The sequence below is a fragment of the Scomber japonicus genome, chromosome 8 (genome assembly GCF_027409825.1).
Source record: "Scomber japonicus isolate fScoJap1 chromosome 8, fScoJap1.pri, whole genome shotgun sequence".
In the NCBI taxonomy this organism is placed as follows: domain Eukaryota; kingdom Metazoa; phylum Chordata; class Actinopteri; order Scombriformes; family Scombridae; genus Scomber; species Scomber japonicus.
Window position 1 is genome coordinate 8,508,010 of NC_070585.1, and position 18,435 is coordinate 8,526,444.

Below are 18,435 nucleotides of genomic sequence, written 5' to 3' on the forward strand. Positions count from 1 at the left end.
CAAATAAGGGGATTGAAAATTAAAATAAAATAAAAACTTTGTTGATTGACGTTGACAGATGAGAAATAGATGTTATTAGACACAATTATGTAGCATCAAAAAAACGTGTGTGTGAAACCAGGGCATTGTGTGTGTGTGTGTATGTGTATCCAGATGTGTATGTGTATGTAAATGCTGTTCTATATTTCACTGTTGGTTTGTGTTCACCAGAATGTGAATGTCCTTTTGAGATTCACTTTCAGACAAACGGGCCTTTCACTGAGAAAGAAGGGAGTTTTGTCAGACACAAGTGTTAGGATTGTTCAACACATCGCATATGTGTGTGTATGTGAGAAAGAGATTATGTGTGTCTCTTTGAGAAAGGGAGTATGTCTGTGAGGAAGAAATTGTGTCTGTGTGTGAGGGATTGTTCAACACAGTGAGTGGCGTGCCTGCCTATGTGTATGTGTGTGTATGTGTGTGTTTGTGTGTGTGTGTCTGTGCAAGAAAGACATTGACTTAGAGAGGAAAAACAGAGCAAGTGTTTGGTATTTCTGTCTGCATTTCAGTCTGATATCAACAGACAGGGAGTGTGTGTGTGTGTGTGTGTGTTTGTATTTGTATTTGTGCACAAGTGTGTGTGTTTCTCTTTGCTGGAGTCAAAATGGAAGCAAAGCAGCTCAAACAACCGGCAGCATCGTGTACGGTGAGTGACACAGATTTCCTTTCTCTTCTTTAATATTTCTTTGCATACCTCCAAAACATGAGTTTTTCAAATATAATGAAAATGCAATCTGATTCTAGATATGTCTCTTAATCTAAATTAAACATAATTTGCACCATTTAAAGATTGGAAGATATTTGTGATGCTGATTACAGTGAGAAACATGCTAATTGTGAGATTAGGAAGAAAGATGGAAGGAAAGAAGCTATCTTGTGCTGCAGTGGTAATATTATTTTAGCCATGCAAGCTGCGTGGGTCTGTAGAGATGGCAATGTTGGTCTGCTAATCCACCACTTTGATCCAGACCGAAATTTACCACAGCAATTATTGGATGGGTTGCCATGAAATTTTGAGAGAACCCACTAATCCTCTGACATTTCCTGTTGCCATGAGGGTGATGTAGTTTTTGACCAAATACCTGCAATACTAAAGATATTCTCATCAGTTTCAGCATATCACACTATCTGAACTTAATCTTTTTCTTGAAATATTTAGATGGAGATTTATAACCTATAATTACTTTAAAATTCAGATGTTCGAGTCCAAACATTTGCCAACATGCCACAAATGTCAAATTCAAAACTTCCAAATGTGCATGCAAAGGTCTATGAATGTCTATGAGTTGGCTTTTGTTCTTTAACTTTGACTAATTTGACTTAATTTTTTGCTAAACCACAAGTTAAGAAGTATTTCAGCAGATACACTGTCACATGTTGAATGAGATAACTATGTATTATCCTCTATTTTGAGGTTATTCAGTCTATATTCACCAGCAGTTTTCCTACCTGTTTGATAGCTGCACATCACAAACTAATGAAGATGTTTTGAAGATTTTGTGTCAGCCCTGTGCTCTTTGTTAGCTTATACCAAGCGCCCACTTTATCAGCCAAGCAAGCAAGCAGACAGGCTGGTATTGATTCTACATTACAACACCCTCTTGGTCTGACAGAATAAGAAAGGACAATAACAAACTATACAATCAATATATAATCTCAGAAGAAAGAAACTGTGACTGTATATAACAAGCACTGTGTTTTCTCTGCTGTCTTGTTGGGGTATCAAAACTGTTCTAAGTCATTATCTCCATAATGATCCTATATTAATATATTCATGTTGGTTTGATTGTCTTTATTGCTAGTATCCTTGTCTTTCATGTTAGCTTAATCAGGTCTGGAATCTGGCAATACTACAATCCCTTTGGATTAAGGCCATTTTGGTTTATGGAATGTGATAATATGATCAGCTGATCAGATCACATGACCACATAGTGTGAGAAACTCTCTTTCACTTTCTGTCTCTGCTGAAAGCCAAGAAGAAATGTTTCACTGATAGGTAAAGTCTCATTGTTTATATTGACATGTGACTCTTGTGGTGTATTTTAATCATCTTGCATCATTATAATGGTGCAACAGGGAACACTTAAGTGCAGAAGTGGAAGAAGAACTCAAAGCCTTTATTCAAGTCATTTTAGTAGTAATAGTCAAACATGTTTAAAGTAGCAAAAGCAAATGTACCTTGTGACTGATATACTATTGTTCATTCATTACATTATTGGATTGTTTATCTTAATTAATGGTTGAGGTTTAGCTCATTTTACGATTAGTTAGGGTTAGTTTAGTAGTTTATTTGGTAGTTTAGTCCTCTTGTAGTTCTCATCCTAAGGGTATGGTCCCTTCAAAAAGAGTTGCAAATTAAATCTGTGCAGTCATGAGATGATTAATGAAGTTTGAAAGAAAGAAAACATGATTCTGCATTCATTTTTTGACTTAAATCTTTGCTTATATTGGATTTGATTATTTTCTAATTAAACCATCTAAGAAGTCTGGAGGAGAAATCACTCTTTCATGGAACTGTAAACAACGAAATGTGACCAACCCCTTTTTGAGGGGTCCAAGCCAAAAAAGGTTGAACTACTGTTTTTATTTACACTGTATTTTATAATCTTATTGCGTATTATAAATATTAATGTAAAATCTTAACCTGAAAAGTGAAATAATAGGTTGTAATACTCTAGTGCAAGTACCTCAAAATTGTACTCAAGTACAGTACTTGAGTCAGTTACTTTCCACCACTGCACGGTACTCACTAGTATGTTCATGTAATGACCTTATAATACTTCATGGGTTTTATATCATATTATGATATGTTTGCTATAATAGGCTATTTAAATGGAGTTGTAAGTATCTGAGTGAGTCACTAGTGAGATCATAGTAATCTTGAGGCACTTTCTATCACATTTGAGTTTCTGACTGTATCACTGTATTATTGCACTTAACAGTTTATGGGTAATTATTTTCCCCCATTAGCATCAGTTTTCCATTATTTTCTATTTATCTCAAATGCTTCTCCCTTTAAGGCCACAATCAGCTGCTGAAGGAGAGCATCGTTGGTATTGTTGCATCTCTGGTCTCCTCCTTCCTCCCTTCCTCCTCCTGTCCCCTCCCTTCACTCACTCCTCCTTCCATCCGTCCACCCCCTCTCCTCTCCACACACACACACCGACTTGCGCATCGCCTCCTCCGGCATAATGACCAACGATTCACCGGAGGAGGAGACCCGAGCTCCGGGAGGAGGAGTAGGAGGAGGACGAGGAATAACACGAAAAAACCGAGCGGACGACAATGTCACCATCCTGACATCCTCCATGGATTTACACAGAGTCAGCCGGAGCCGAGCCAGCAGCAGCAACGAAGCCGCCCCGAGCTTCACATCCTCCGTGGATCTGAGCACCTCCTCCCTGGAGCTCAGCATCCAGACGCGGATCTTTAAGATCATCGTCATCGGGGACTCCAATGTGGGGAAGACCTGCCTCACCTTCCGCTTCACCGGAGGAAGCTTCCCCGATAAGACCGAGGCCACCATCGGCGTGGACTTCAGAGAGAAGGCAGTGGAGATTGAAGGGGAGACTATCAAGGTAAAAGCAACAGAGGGGTTGGATGTTGATTAGCGGTGTTTCCTTGCTCCCACCCCCATCCTCCTCCTCTTACTCTTCCTCCTCCTCCTCCTCCTCCTTCTTCTTTTTGTTGATCAGCTGCAGCTCAAAGTCTGCCAGTGGATCACATCGGGCCTATTCTTTCATTTTACCCTCACACTGAAACACAGCTCTCTAGCCTATCACATCATATATGGGACTATTTGATTATCCAAAGTACAATTTTGTGTAGTGAAGGAGAAATGTGACACATTTTGTCATCTAGTCATAGTATGATGTCAACAGTAACACAAAGGAGGAAATCATAACAATGGATGTGATTTCAATGGCCAAATGGGCGTTTTTTTTATTGTTTTTATTATTTTATTTTATTATCTCCCTGCCAAAATATGTTACTAATACTAATAACTATATTTACATTTAACAAAATATGCCTGCATTTCATGTTTTAATTATTTCTCCGCTGACATCTTTCAATCTTTTATTTGAGAATCAATAAGACATTTACATATTGACCTACGGCTACAAAAATATAATCTATAATACCGCTTTCAAGTGAAATCTAGATCATTACCTATTTCTAGTCTCTCAGCTGTGCAGATTTGATGCATTTCTTTCTCTTCTCTAATATGAAAGTAAACTGAATATCATTGTCTTCGGACTGTTGTTTGGACAACACAAACAACTTGGAGATGCCTTCTTGACTCTGGGAAGCTGTGATGGGAAATGTTCACAATTTTCAGACATTTTATGGACTAAAATATTAATCAGTTTATTGTGAAAGACTAATCAATACCAACAATAATCAATAGTTGCACTCTGTCCAGCTCTGTCAACCCTAAAGCATTCCTATATGTCTGAGAATCATAGTGGAAGAATTAAAGTGGAAAACTACAGCTATGAAGGGTGGAGTTAAAACTGATGATAGTTTTCTTCTTCAGACCCATCATAAACATTCAGACATCCATTGTTGAGATGTATGTATATGTGTATCTATTACATATCCCATCAGTCACAACTCATTCTGAAAAACGCAGTGTAAATGTTGGCCATAGCTCTTTAATGGTATCCTGGTGATAGCTGAATTAAAATTGAATGATTTCAAGGTACTTGGCAGGAAGGTGATCAGATCAATATGCAAACAGAACAACAGAATTATTACAAGCTAGTTGATGTATCATGACAAATAATGTTGGTCAGGATTTGTAGTGCTGCTTATACAGTATGGAGAATAAAACTCATTGTTCTGTTGTATATTGTATACAGCTTCTCTCTCCTCGGTCGGCCAGTGAGAGCACATGATGGTCACACATGCTCCCTTCCCTGTTTTTGTCTCTGTGGACCAGATTGTCTGCAACCTCCAGATGCCCCCTAATGCTGACTCACACAAACATACACTACACATATTAGATCAGCTTGTCTGAATCATTCAAAATGCATGTCACACAAATGTCAAATCACCCTGTCAAATCAGCATTGTGAGAAAGTGTCAGTGTCACTGGAAATGTACCTCAAACAGTGTATCACTAACTGTATGACTTTCTCCTGTTTTTCTTCACTGGTAGCCATTTTGTGGCAGCTTTCAAAGCCCATAGTTACACCAAAATGGAGCAATAAATTAAAATAAACCAAAAAATATTTGTGTTCAGCTTGTGATGTAGCTGATCTAAACACAGGCATCATGTTCCTCTTCTTTTTGAAGGTAATGGTAAGATACAATTATACGAATCAATCCAGAAAGTTAACTCCATTGTCTTATATTTGGAAGTACTGTATGTTCTATTGACACACTAAAAGTGTGACCAAGGATTACATCACTGGGTGGCCCACCTGTCCATTCAGACCAGGAAAAGCCAAAAGTCATGATGACTATTGGGCATGGATGTTTGACCTCCTCACTCTGTTCTGTTGCCTCAAAGGGACACAATTGATAAGGATGTTTTAAGGACATTTGCCATGAAACTGTCACATTCATCCTCCCAAGGGAATACAATTTTTTAATATGAATGATCCCAAGCTTTGTCTGCATCTTTTGCCCCAAATATTCGACACTGTCAGGTAGTTCTGCGACAATCTAGAGAATATGTTTTGATAACGGTTTCAGTCACTTTTAAAGCAAAACATTGTTTGGCTCCATAAATGTGAGGTTTTGCTGCTTTTCCTTGTCACATTGGTTTTTGGATTGTTGGGTGAAAAAAACAAGGAATTTGAAGACGTCATATCTTGGACAAAAAGATGAATCAAGAAAATAAGCATCAGACTAATTGATAATGAAAATAATTGTTAAATGCAGCTGTAGTCTCAAGGTTATACAATAAGACTGTGGACATTAACTTACCACTCATACCAACTGTTCATACATTTAGACACAAGAGAGACACAATATCTGTGTCTCTGTGGCAGGTGAATAAATGTAGCACAAAGACTGGAGGCAACAAATACTTGAAGCTGAGGAGGATTATAAATAGCAGAACAGAGGAGAGCACTAAGTATAGATGTACAGGGTTGGCTGTCAAAATAACAAGAGTGATCCTCAAGTTCATGTGATAAATAGCTAAGATATCCTATAATATAAACTCTGACAGTGTTTGATGGATGCTGATTGGCAGAATGTGGTCCACATGCATTCTAACAAAATGGGACATTGTTTAAAAGAGATATTTAAGAAATAAGAGAAATAATAAATAATATAATTAATATGTGGGATTACAAAGACTTAATATCATTTTTGCAAGATCTGTTTTGTATCTCTCGTGTTTTAGCTCTTCTGTTCTCAACTTCCTGTCAAATTAAGGGGCACACAGTGTCCAACACAGACATGGCTTTGATGTTGTGAGTGGCATGTATGCATTAATTAAAATAGCTGTTTCTCCTTTCATATGGTAATAGCAGATAATTCACTGGTCCTTTTATTCTACAAGCCTCTAGAGTGTTGGGAGACGTCCCTGTTGACATACTAAGTGCTACTGATAACACAGCCTAAGGAGACATACAGTATATGTGACCGACTATGAGCAGTAAATCCTTCTCACCCTGTCTCCATTCTGATATGACCTTACTGTATTTTTAAGCTAAATCAATATTAGTGCATGTCTTGTGTCGAGGGGCACATTAAGGTCACTTCCTCTGTAGTCCCTCTCAGTGGCAGTCTCAGACTAAGTCTAAGTAGGGGCACCTGATAAATTCAGTGGGCCCGTATCAGCAGAGAACAATTTTATAGGGTGACTCAGGATATAAAGAAAAAAACACATCTGTATTAAAAAGGATTTTACTTTTTAAACATTTCTTTTTTTTTTTTACAAATATCTCTGTAATAAAAATGCAGGCAATATTTTAAATGTTTCATTCTCAAACACATCTAGGAAAAACATGGAACTATTAACATTTTGAGAATGAGTAGTTTCAGTTTGGAGAATGGCAGCTTGTCACTGGCAGCTTGGACCACACTGACCCAAAGACAATAGAACAATATAAAGGGGGTGTGACTGAGCAAACTAGTGAGTAGTACTGTACCAAAATCAGTGGAATAACGTCAGATACAACAACTATAGAATGTTTTCGGATGCTTTATTTTCCTAATGGCCAGCCTGCCTAAAGGATACATTCATTTTTAAAATAATGTCCAGTTAATGGCATGGTAAGGTTATCCATAGGGTACAGTGTCTTCTTCATTGGATAGGCACAATGTTTTTCTCCCATATAGGGCACCATATAGGGCACTTAACCATGTTTTTTGGTAACTAAAAGGGCACTAATCACAGCTAACCCTTTTCTCACACAGGTGAGGGTTAGAGGGCGCTTTTTATCATTGAAAGGGAAACCAATCAAGCTTTTTAAAGCATGTTAGGCTTAACCATAAATGGCACTTTTTCACTTTTTTTCCTTAGAAGGGCACCCATACAGAACCTCTAGCTCACCCCATTAACACAGCTCATTAACATAACTCATAAGGCACTGCATTACATCTTGTGGGGATACTTTACAGAGCACTATCACATTTTCTCCCACTGCAAGGGCACCCATGAGGGCACTTAATTCCAGATTGTAACTATAGCAGTTACAGAACGTTAGAATGTTTTCTTCTTTGTGTGTGCACTTTGGAGAGAATTTTATGTTTGCTCTACTGTGGTGGCACGTTAGAGGGCTCTTTCACTATATTTTTCTGTCCTTTGGGGCAACAGAATGGGTTGTTTCCTCCGTACCTTCCCTGTCTGCCTCAAGGCTGAAGAAACACAGTATATTAGCCACATGAATTCGTTTTTGAGTTGTGGCTTGACCTGAGAAGACTCCCCTCAAAATAATAAATAAACAAAAACCAAAAAAATGCAATCACTTATTTGACATCATTGACCAATTGCAGGTGACACCTCCAGGATACTGGAGGGCAGTGAAGGAGACTTGAAACATTCTATAAACTTGTCTAGCTAATCAGCACACATTGTGGGGATAGGTCCTTACAATTGTGCCTGTGTCCTTACATTTGATTTTGCCCATGTAATTAAAGGTAGGTACATGTAAGTTCAAAGTAGACCTGCCCAAGGCCTTTGTTAATGATCATGTAAGTCCATCGTGTTGTAGTGCAGTACCTTCCTGAGAACCTCTTGCCAGGAATATCTTAGCACTGTTTCCTGTTGACACGGTACTGTGCAATGTACTGGTTCTTGTAAGCCTTTATAGGCTTAGACATCTCAGTATAGCTGGATTAATATTTGTAGTTGTCATTTACCGGGATGAAATCAATTGCTAACAATAAAAAACGTAATAGCTGTGCACTAAGCAAGGATGTCTGGATTCTGTCACTCTGGATGCTGTTATTTTTCCACTGTTCATGGATTATGACCAACCAGGATATTATGAGAACCACATACAGTACGATACAGTAATATAGCCTAGGAATTTAATATACTGCATATTCACTCTCCTTCAGTCACATTAAATCATGGACTTACCTTGTCTTTGTCCACAGGTACAGGTATGGGACACAGCAGGCCAGGAGCGATTTCGTAAATCCATGGTGGAACACTATTACCGCAATGTCCATGCAGTGGTCTTTGTGTATGATGTCACCAAAATGGCTTCCTTCCGCAACCTACAGACATGGATAGAGGTTAGTAACTGGCTCGAAACATTGCAAAGCAACTAAATATTATTTATTGAGTGTAGAAAGTGTTGACTGAGCACAGTTTGAACTTCTCAGCACCCAAGTCTTCCACATATTATCCACTATTTAATGTTCTTTTTGGCATGATCATCATCTCTCCAGTTTCCAGTTTCCTTTCCCTAAGACTATTTATCAGGTGTAGGTTGACACTGTGATGTTTCCATTACAAAGCATGGTTCATTACTTTTAATGGTGCAACAATTCTAACAACTGCAGCCAGCAAGCTGACAAAGGCCCAACTTATCCAGAATTGCACTGTGGCTTGGCTTCCTGTATAAAATGAATTATGCATAATAGTTTGAGTAAATATGTGTGTAGGAGAATCTTTTCAAATGGCCAAATCATTCCAATGTGTGCTAAAATCTGTTACTACTAAAACAACTTTCACTTCCAACTACAACACTGGCACTGTGACTGCTACTCCACAGTAGTAGCCACTATTAGTAGTAGCATCAATGGTCAATAATAATTGGTAGTACAGTAGTAGTAGGTAGCAGTAAAACTGTTTTATCAGTAGTGGTACTGCAGTAGTAGTTGTAGTGAAATTAATACCAGCAGCAATAGTAACATAGTTTAATGGCAGCCATTTTAACTTGTCATAGCAGAAAAAGCATGTGTTATTATCAACGCAGCTTAACAACTACATTTCTTTTTTTTTTTCTTTTTTTTTCAGTTCCAGGTTTAAAATGTCTGCTGAGAGGTATGTAGTGGTAACTGTGGGAGTAACAACAATAGTGAAAGTGTTGTGGTAACAACTAGTAACTGTAGTGCTAGTACTAGTATCAAGTAGTAACAATAGTATACTTTTTTCAAGAAATTCAAGTTTGACATTGAGAACTAACATGTAATTAGCTCAAATTAAGTTAAATTCAAACTATACTGTGTTTAGTCTCCTAAACTGGCATGAAGTTGTGAAATTTACAGGTAGTGTTCATTCACAGCCCCTTGCTACGTTGCTAACAAGCTAAGAGTTGACTTCCAATGTTGTTGTAACATGACTACAGGTTGGCAACAAACTGCCTTACCTTTATTTTTCCATCTACTTTGTTGAATCCAAGATACTTCCACACATTACTTCTCAGATGTATATGTACAGCACAGCTTGCTAGTGCTAATAGTGGCAGAATTTGGAGTACAAGACCTTGTTGGCCTGTAGGACCTTTACACAGTGAACTTTGAATTTGAACAGATACTTATTCCTACGTTCAAACTGTAGTTAGAACTTTAAATAAAATCGACAGCCCTAGAGCCCAGGCATAAAAATAATAGTAGTGAAATGGAAAGACTGGGATTTTAAGGTTTTGTATTACCCTGGAACTGTAATGTACCAAATGTAGTTACACCATATTAATGTAAATGTTGTTTGAATTAGCTTTTTTTTCAATGTGTTAACCCTGATACAAACTCTGTAGGCTGTAATTTTTAATTGGCTGAATTGATTCTGATGGATTGAATTGACCGAACAACCAGAAAAGGTGTATTTGTAGCCATTTTGGCACTGCTTTTGTCACACTGCAGTTCTTTTAACCAAGTGAGACATATTGTACCTGCCAGAAATGACTCACTTCTTCTACTCGTAATTGCAATTAGGAAGCTGACTGTGGGATTTGTTCCACTCAGCTGCACATATTTACAGTCTGTACAATATCGCCTGAACTTGGCCGTAGTTTTTATAGCTACAGTATATTCTGTTCTGTTCCAGGAGTGTAATGGCCATCGGGTCTCAGCGTCAGTACCTCGAGTCCTGGTGGGGAACAAGTGTGACCTTGTGGACCAAATACAGGTGAGTATACTTAACCAATATATCCACAAAAGAATATAATAAATAATGTATAATTCTAAGCTAAATTAAAGCTTACAACCAAACACTGGCACTTTCCCAGGTGCCCTCAAATATGGCGTTGAAGTTTGCTGACTCCCACAACATGCTGCTGTTTGAGACGTCTGCAAAGGACCCAAGGGAGAGTCAGAACGTAGACTCCATCTTCATGTCCCTGGCCTGCCGCCTGAAGGCCCAGAAATCCCTGCTCTACAGAGATGTGGAGAGAGAGGATGGGAGAGTGCGCCTCACACAAGAGACTGAAACAAAGAGTAATTGTCCTTGTTGAGGAAAAGGAGGAGTGGGAGGCATAATGAAAGGGAAGAGAGAGGAGTAACTGTACATGTCCAGGAAGAGGAGGAGAGGGATGATGGGTTTAGGAGGATGATGGGGGGTTGAGACTGACACTAAGAGCAATGTGTTTTAAGGAAGAGGAGGATAGAGGAGAGGGAGAAGGTGGTAAAACACGTGCATTGGACTTGAAACATCAGCACCATTCTTGAGGACCAGGAGGGAGGAGAGAAGATGAGGAGGATAGAGAGAAGGAAAACAGAAAAAGGGATAGAGGAGTGACATGTTGATTAACAATTCTGGAATGAGACGATGTTGCCTTTTAGATTGCATCATTTGTTAAATTAATTTAAACATACACACAAACTGAGTATACTTTCTGTGTGCTCACACTAGAAACATATTAGTCATCTGGGGATCCACAACAAACAGGTTCAAGCCTTGATTTAAGGCTGTTATTTCTGGTCGTTATCACAGTCATTATTAACAGCAACATTACTGAGGCAACATATTGAAACTTTTAAATCACAGTTTTACGTTTTTCCTCCACGAGGCTTGCTGCTTTATCATCATTGATTTTGACTGTAACACTAGTTTAGAAAGCAGTATTTCCTAGGTTATTATTACTATTGCCTTAAAAAGCTGCCTGTATCATGGTTTTAATGACCCAGTCGGGCAAAAGTAGCATCAAGAGTTAAGGTACTACCACTTGAGATAATCTTAATTTATACATTTTTTAATCTTTTTGGGTCAATCCTTCATAAGTACGACAGCTGAGTTAAAATCACTGTGAGATTACTAATACTTAGGAAACCTTTGGAAAGACGAGAATTCACATCTTCAACACAGTCAATGCCAGTACCATAGAGGACAATTAGAAACTATAACATCCAGATAGATTCTGATTGTAAACAAAAGACTAAAATTGCCGCCTGGATATGATACCCCTAATTCAGAGAAGTTTCAGGACAGCTAAAAGGACCTACAAGTACACCTTGACAACTAGGGTTCCTGAAGACAGAACATCTAGAGGCTACCAGGCAGTTGGTCACATATTGATTTAGAGGCTTTAAGATCCTCTTACCCTTATGTAGGAGAAATGCATTCTCCTGCAAGGAAGGGCCGTCATGGCAAGGCTCCTCTTTCTCATCTAATCCTGATGTAAACATATCCTCTCCATGCTTTTTCTTTGGCAGAGTGGCTTATCCAGCTTTCCGTTTGTGCATATGCAGAAAGACTTCAAGGCAGCCAGTCAGCCACAGCTATTCCATATTCTATAACTACCATTTTTCAAGGTAATGGCCTTTTGTCTGTCTTAGACGATTTGCCCTCTACATCAATATCACTGCCGCCAGATCCCAAGAGGGCAAGTGATGATAGAAAACTGTGACCCTTGTATACTACTATACAAGCTGAGCCAGGATGTAAAGTATGAGTGGGCTCTTATGTCCGTTGTCTGTTTAAAAAAGAATGAGTTCATGGATAATACAGATGCATGAAACACTGTAGAAAGCCATATCCATTATTTACTGTACGTAGTGATACAGTATGTTTGACATTGAGATAGTTCCCAGAGCAGATTGTGGGTTAAGGAACACACTATACTCAAGTCAATGTTGGAGCTATGAAGCCTTTGTGTAACAAGGCACACTCTCCATAGATTACCCTAATAAAGTCTAAATTAAATGCTGTAGCCTACATTTAAGCAACGCTAATAATATATTTGGAAGCCATATGTGAAGGAATTCAGATCAGTGAGCATTTAAGACCAGGGCTCCCTCCAAGCTGACAGTCTGATGACCTAATTAATTCATCACACTGAGCAAATAAATCTCTGTGCAAACTCGAGTGAAGTCTAGAGAGTCACCGTATGCACCGTATTAGGTTTTGTTGACCGCTCTTCAGAATTTTTTTTCACTGTTTCAAACATGTTTGTATCAATAGCAGCAGGATGAAGCAGCCGTTACACAGAAATCAAATGAGATTACTGTAAAATCCCAGGAAGAGCTCTATTCATTCTCATTGTGTGGGACTTGAAAGGGAGATTTAACTTCCATACATGCAACCTAGAGCTATAGGTTCAAAAAGAGCTGGGCATAAAACCAACAGGGATGATGTTTCATTCATCCATTTTCTAAACTGGTTACGCTGTTCAAGGTTAAGGGGGGGACTGGAATGTATCCCAGCATACACTGGGCAAGAGGAAGGGCACATCCTATCATGATGCTACAAGTTTTCATCTATTTAGGACAAATACTGTGGCTCTGTTAACAGTTAGGTTAGTATAATGGCTAAATGAAAGGTCCAGTGTGTTGACTTCCGAGGCATTTAGCAGAACGGACTAGGCAGAAATGGATTATAATATTCAAGTACATTTTAATCAGTTTATTAACACATAAAAATAAGAAGCATTGTGTTTTCCACAGCCCAGACAAACATTGGCTGTAGAGAGGGTCTATTGCATTTTGCGGCCACAATAAGCTCCCCTACATGCTTGGAAGGGCTTGGGGAGGGAAGGGGTATTCAATTGGTTGCAATCTGCAGCCTCACCACTAGATGACACTAAACCCTACACACTGGTCCTTTAAAAGCTTCAATACAACAGATACACCAGTACAAGCCTAATTGGAAGAAGAATGTGCCTGCATTTTCTTCATACACTTACTGGATATGAATAAAAGGACATTTGACTTGGTTTCAAATGATTTAAAAAACAAACTTTGAGCTGTAATAACTTTCCCTTTGTTTTCATTTGATCCACTTGTACTACATTTTCTTTATTACACTTTAGAAGTGTGATTTATAATGAAATGGTCAGGTAAATGATTATTTAAAAATCATTGCAGTCCCAGAATTTATATGTCACAGAAAACCTTCGCTTCCTTTTCTTTATCAAACATTTGAAATCATCACAAATGTGTATTTTATCCAGGTCCAAAAGTTATAATACTAATGTACAGTATGTATGCTTGCCTTCCTTTCCCCTGTACATATGTTTTATTTGTTATAATGCTTTTGCTATTGGTTTTATCATTTTGAATAACTTATGTTCTTAAAGGGATACCTTGACATTTTTAAACGTACCGGGTTTTTTTGTTTATCTTCAAAAGGTTGCATGGTTTCTGTATGTGGAACTTACAGTCTGTATATGCTAACACAGCTTGCTTAATTTAAATCAAATGCAGTTCTGAGATGTATCAAATGACAATGTGTAATGTCAGAGCATTTGTCATAGTGATGTACCTAAAGAGAACTATTAGCGACTCTGCTTTATGGAGCTTTATAGCAAATTTCAGCTCTTTGTTAAGCTGTCTGGCTTTATTTATTGTTTTGGTTCACTCTCAGCGCTATCATAGTGTCATTTTCAATCGCAGCAGGTAGCAGTTTTCAGAGAAGAAGCTCTAAAAGCCAGTGTACACCTGCTCAGTACAAAATGGCAAACAGACACTGCTAGCAACTAGGTACATAGTGGAGCATTTAGCTGTTAAAAGGTAGATATTTCCCTCAGAAGTAGGTAGAATGCAAAGATTGAGAGAATATGTGACTAACATTCACCAGGTGGACAGAAACACAACTCCAAATGAATGATAATGTTGCTCTGTAAATACTGGATGTGTAAAGAAGCAACTGTTTGCTGAACAAGTTCAACACATCAACTTAAAAGGTGATGATATGTCAGTGTTCACAACTTGTTTCCGCTGCCGGTCAGAAAATCAGTTATCCAGGTTTTAAAATGATAAAAACATAATATTTGTTATTGTAGAAATTGAGATTCACATTCAGATGTTCAGAGACCAACCAGGAACATGGAGATAGTGATGAAATGTAGTGTAGATTCTATTTCACAGTTAATCAATTTAACACAGAATTAAAATATGTTTTCATTTACACTCCGTTGAGTTTGATGGGACACCACAAAGATAAGAAGGCTGGGTGAGGTTAGCCAGAGAATAGGAGTCTTTGCTCAAAGACACTTCAACTGTACCTTCATCCGCAGAATGAAGTACATTATGTTACAGTTATCTTTTATCCTGTTCCAACATAACATAAAATGTCAGATTATGAGTCAAAATACCAAGTTACTCCTTTAACAGAAGCCTTAAGAGTGGTGTTACTTGATTTTATGATATTGTCATAATTTTATTATACTTGTTGAATCTGAAATGACAATGTCTTTTTTGCTGTGAGTCTACTATTGTTTGACTGTATCAGACTGTCTTCTACTCTATGTTTCATATGTAACATTGTCATTGTTACAATCTCACAAAGGGACTTCTGATAAAACTGCTGAAGAAACTTCACTCGGCTCAGAGCCTCTTTTTTATGTAAGTGTGCTATTAAAAGGTCTGAAGGTCTGTCAGGTATATTAACCACTTTGGGGAAAAATACTTGATTCTCAACCAGTTCAATCAATCTACAGTCAATGTTTCTCTGAATGTTTAAACTTGGGTAAGCTGTTGAGATCATGTATCCACTCCTATCATTAACATGATGAGATTTTCAGAGAAATGTCTGTTTTGTCCATATACTAAATTTTGACCTGACTTATTACAGTTGCTGTTTCCCCCCCCCCCCCCCCCCCCCACACACACACACACACAGGATTTCATGTCTGTTTTTCTGTTCTCTTCTGTCTTCCTCTCCTCCCTGTATCTTATTTCACCCTCCATGTGTCACCCTGCTTTTACTGCTCTCTCATTCTATCTCTTGCCTAATCTCTCCATACTTTATCCCTTTAAATCTTACTATGTCCGTCTCATATCTCACTGTAAGCGCTGCTTCAGTGACTTTCAATTTCTTTCTCTTTCTCCGCCCTCCATATCTCATTCTGTATGCCTCGGCTTCCTTTCTTTCTCCTAACGTGTGGCTTGTTGCTGCTGCGTGTCTTTGGCTAAGAAATTAAATTCTCAAGCAGATCATGTGTCCATTAATGGACGTAGCAGATGAATGCCGCTGTCTGTGGGGAGATTTTGGGCAGATCAGAGTGGTAAAACAAAGATGAGAACATTAACATGTTTAAGTCATTGTATATGTAAACAGCTCTTAATAGCTTGTCAAAAGTCAAACGTTTGGACACACACACTCATTTCTTTAATTTTACTCTTTTCTACATTGTAGAATGAAGACATCAAACTTATAAAATAACACATGGAACTATGAAGTAAACAAATCACAATGTCTTTCACATTTTTGATTCTGCAAAGTAGCCACATTTTCCTTATTTATCAGTTGTTACAAACAATCCCAAGAACATGAATAGATATTAACAATTTGTGGTTTTGAGACATGTTATAAACATATTTATTTTGAGATATTCCGGAAAGCCTGGACTTTTTTTTGTGGGGAACATTTCTTGGCGTGGATGATGTGGTTTGGCAAGTCAGATATCAATTGGAAACAGAACTCTGGTGATTAATAGCCCAAAAAGTTACAAGAAGATTGCTGGGAAAAAAAGGGAGTAGAGAAATCTGACTATAGGGAAGTCAAATATTCCAAGATCAATATATGAATACTATTACATAAGAGCCAGAGTCATGCATAATGCAGACATGCGGTGACAAGAAAATCCAGGTAAGTGATATTAATAACCAGGTGTGAGAAATAACACTGATTACTTACCTTATGCAGAGAAAATGGTCGCTATCCTAGGTGCTGAACCCCCGGTGGAAGGCTGTGGTACCATTCTGCTTCCCACGGTAGGAGGTGGTGGTGTGAGGGACATTTCCCACCAAGAGAACATTTTTGTACATTGTACTGTAGCATGTATGTATTTATAGTTTTTAAGGAAGATCTTGCAAACATTGCAGTAAATAAATAAATACTGTGAAACTGGGAAGAGAAAAAAAAGGACCGACTTAGTAATAGTAACTTGGATAAAGGAGATGTTTCCAGTGTTTTGGGGCCACAGTATGGAATCCACCTTGAGTGCCCCACTACTCTGGGTTTACTATGGGTATAAAGATCATAGATTTACATTCATTTATTGCTGAAGTACAGGCACACACAGACTACAGAAAAATATAAGACAACCAAATCACCTGACACCATATGTAGACATGGGCCTACAAATGCCATATTAGCCCTTACAATGATGCTCCAATCTGAATGCACCGCAGGGTTGCAGGGAAGATGGAGCCAATCTAAGCTGACACTGGACGAGAGGCAGGGTAAACTCTGTACAGGTCACCAGTCAGTCACAGGGACAACTTCTAGAGACAGACAACCATTCACACTCACATGCAAATTTAGAGTTAACAATTAACCTAAATATCATTATCTCCATCATAAATTGCCTGTATGAGGACCACATGTAAAACCATTACAGAGTATAAATACACTATCGCACACATATACCAAAAAAGACATGCCCAATAAGCTGTTCCAAGCAACCATTCCTACAGTTGAATAATCACATATAGCACCAGGTGAGTTGATGTGAAGGTATAAGGAATAGCACTGAGACAACTGATTGCATTGCATAGGCTATAAGGAATTAGAATTAGAAATTACAGGAATGAAAACATCAGCTGTACAGAGAACGACACATCCATTATTGTTTGCATTAATGGACAATAAAGTTTCTTTATTTCTTGATTTTTATTTTCATTTCATTTAAGGCATTTTTGGTTTTCCAGCTCAGAAACAGCAGATACATTTATAAAAGACCATATATGTATATATATATATGCATATATAGTCTCTCTCTCCTTGCTGCTCTCCACACCTCTAAGGTGCTGAATGATGTACAGCAATGGCTGTTCTTTTCTTGTAATAGTCTTATTAGTAGGCTATAATGATGAATAAAAATGTAATCAAGTGTTTTATAAATGTGGTACATGCAGTCTCTGACCATGAAAACTACTTACTTTGTATTCATTTTTTTAACGTTAGTGTCGACTGTGGATAATCAGCATATTTGGTGACAGAGATTCTGTGACCTGTAGTGTTGATAAGATAAGATAAGATAAGATAAGATAAGATAAGCAGCAAGTGAATAGCAAAAAAACAAAACAAAAAAAACAAAACACAGAGCACCACTAGAAAGAATAAGGAACAATAAATAATAAGTAAGTACACAAGCAATAAAAAGACGATAGTAGGCCTAGTTTAAAAAAATGAGTAACATTATACACAAGAGTAATATTGGTGCTGAATGATAATACACCTGAGTTTATTGTTATTGCAATACTTCATCAGTAAAAATCCTACATTTAAAACCTGTTTTAAAAGTATATAAGTATTATCAACTCAATTTACTTAAATAAAAGTATTAATTTTGCAGAATGCCTTATATATAGTATTTTTCAATGTGATGTACTTGAGTAAAGAAAGAGTCCAAGTTGACCTACTTTTTCTACTGGAGGTCAAAAACTCTGATGGGTCACCAAATACGGTGTAACACCGGCCCAAGCTTGATAATATTACCTATTTTTAGATGAGGGTCAGTGCAGAATGAAGACGGATAACTTTTATTTACATGCATACAGTTATTCCTATGTGTTACCTGTGGAGAGCAGCAATAGGCTCGG

General features: G+C 37.9%; 1 protein-coding gene across 1 annotated transcript; it reads left to right on the forward strand.

Moving 5' to 3' along the window:
• Positions 1–3,230: 3,230 nt before the first annotated feature.
• On the forward strand, positions 3,231–10,929 carry rab33a (RAB33A, member RAS oncogene family). The gene is made up of 4 exons (XM_053324008.1): positions 3,231–3,617; positions 8,602–8,742; positions 10,499–10,579; positions 10,680–10,929. Exons 1-4 carry the CDS (start codon positions 3,231–3,233, stop codon positions 10,902–10,904), a joined length of 834 nt encoding a protein of 277 aa, XP_053179983.1. The 3' UTR covers positions 10,905–10,929.
• The last annotated feature ends 7,506 nt before the right edge of the window (positions 10,930–18,435 follow it).

Excerpts from the sequence above, each read along its gene's own strand:
- rab33a (XM_053324008.1), top strand. The coding sequence starts at position 3,231 with ATGACCAACGATTCACCGGAGGAGGAGACCCGAGCTCCGGGAGGAGGA. Across the intron at positions 8,743-10,498 it reads ACCTACAGACATGGATAGAG|GAGTGTAATGGCCATCGGGT; the intron begins GTTAGTAACTGG and ends GTTCTGTTCCAG. Across the intron at positions 10,580-10,679 it reads ACCTTGTGGACCAAATACAG|GTGCCCTCAAATATGGCGTT; the intron begins GTGAGTATACTT and ends GCACTTTCCCAG.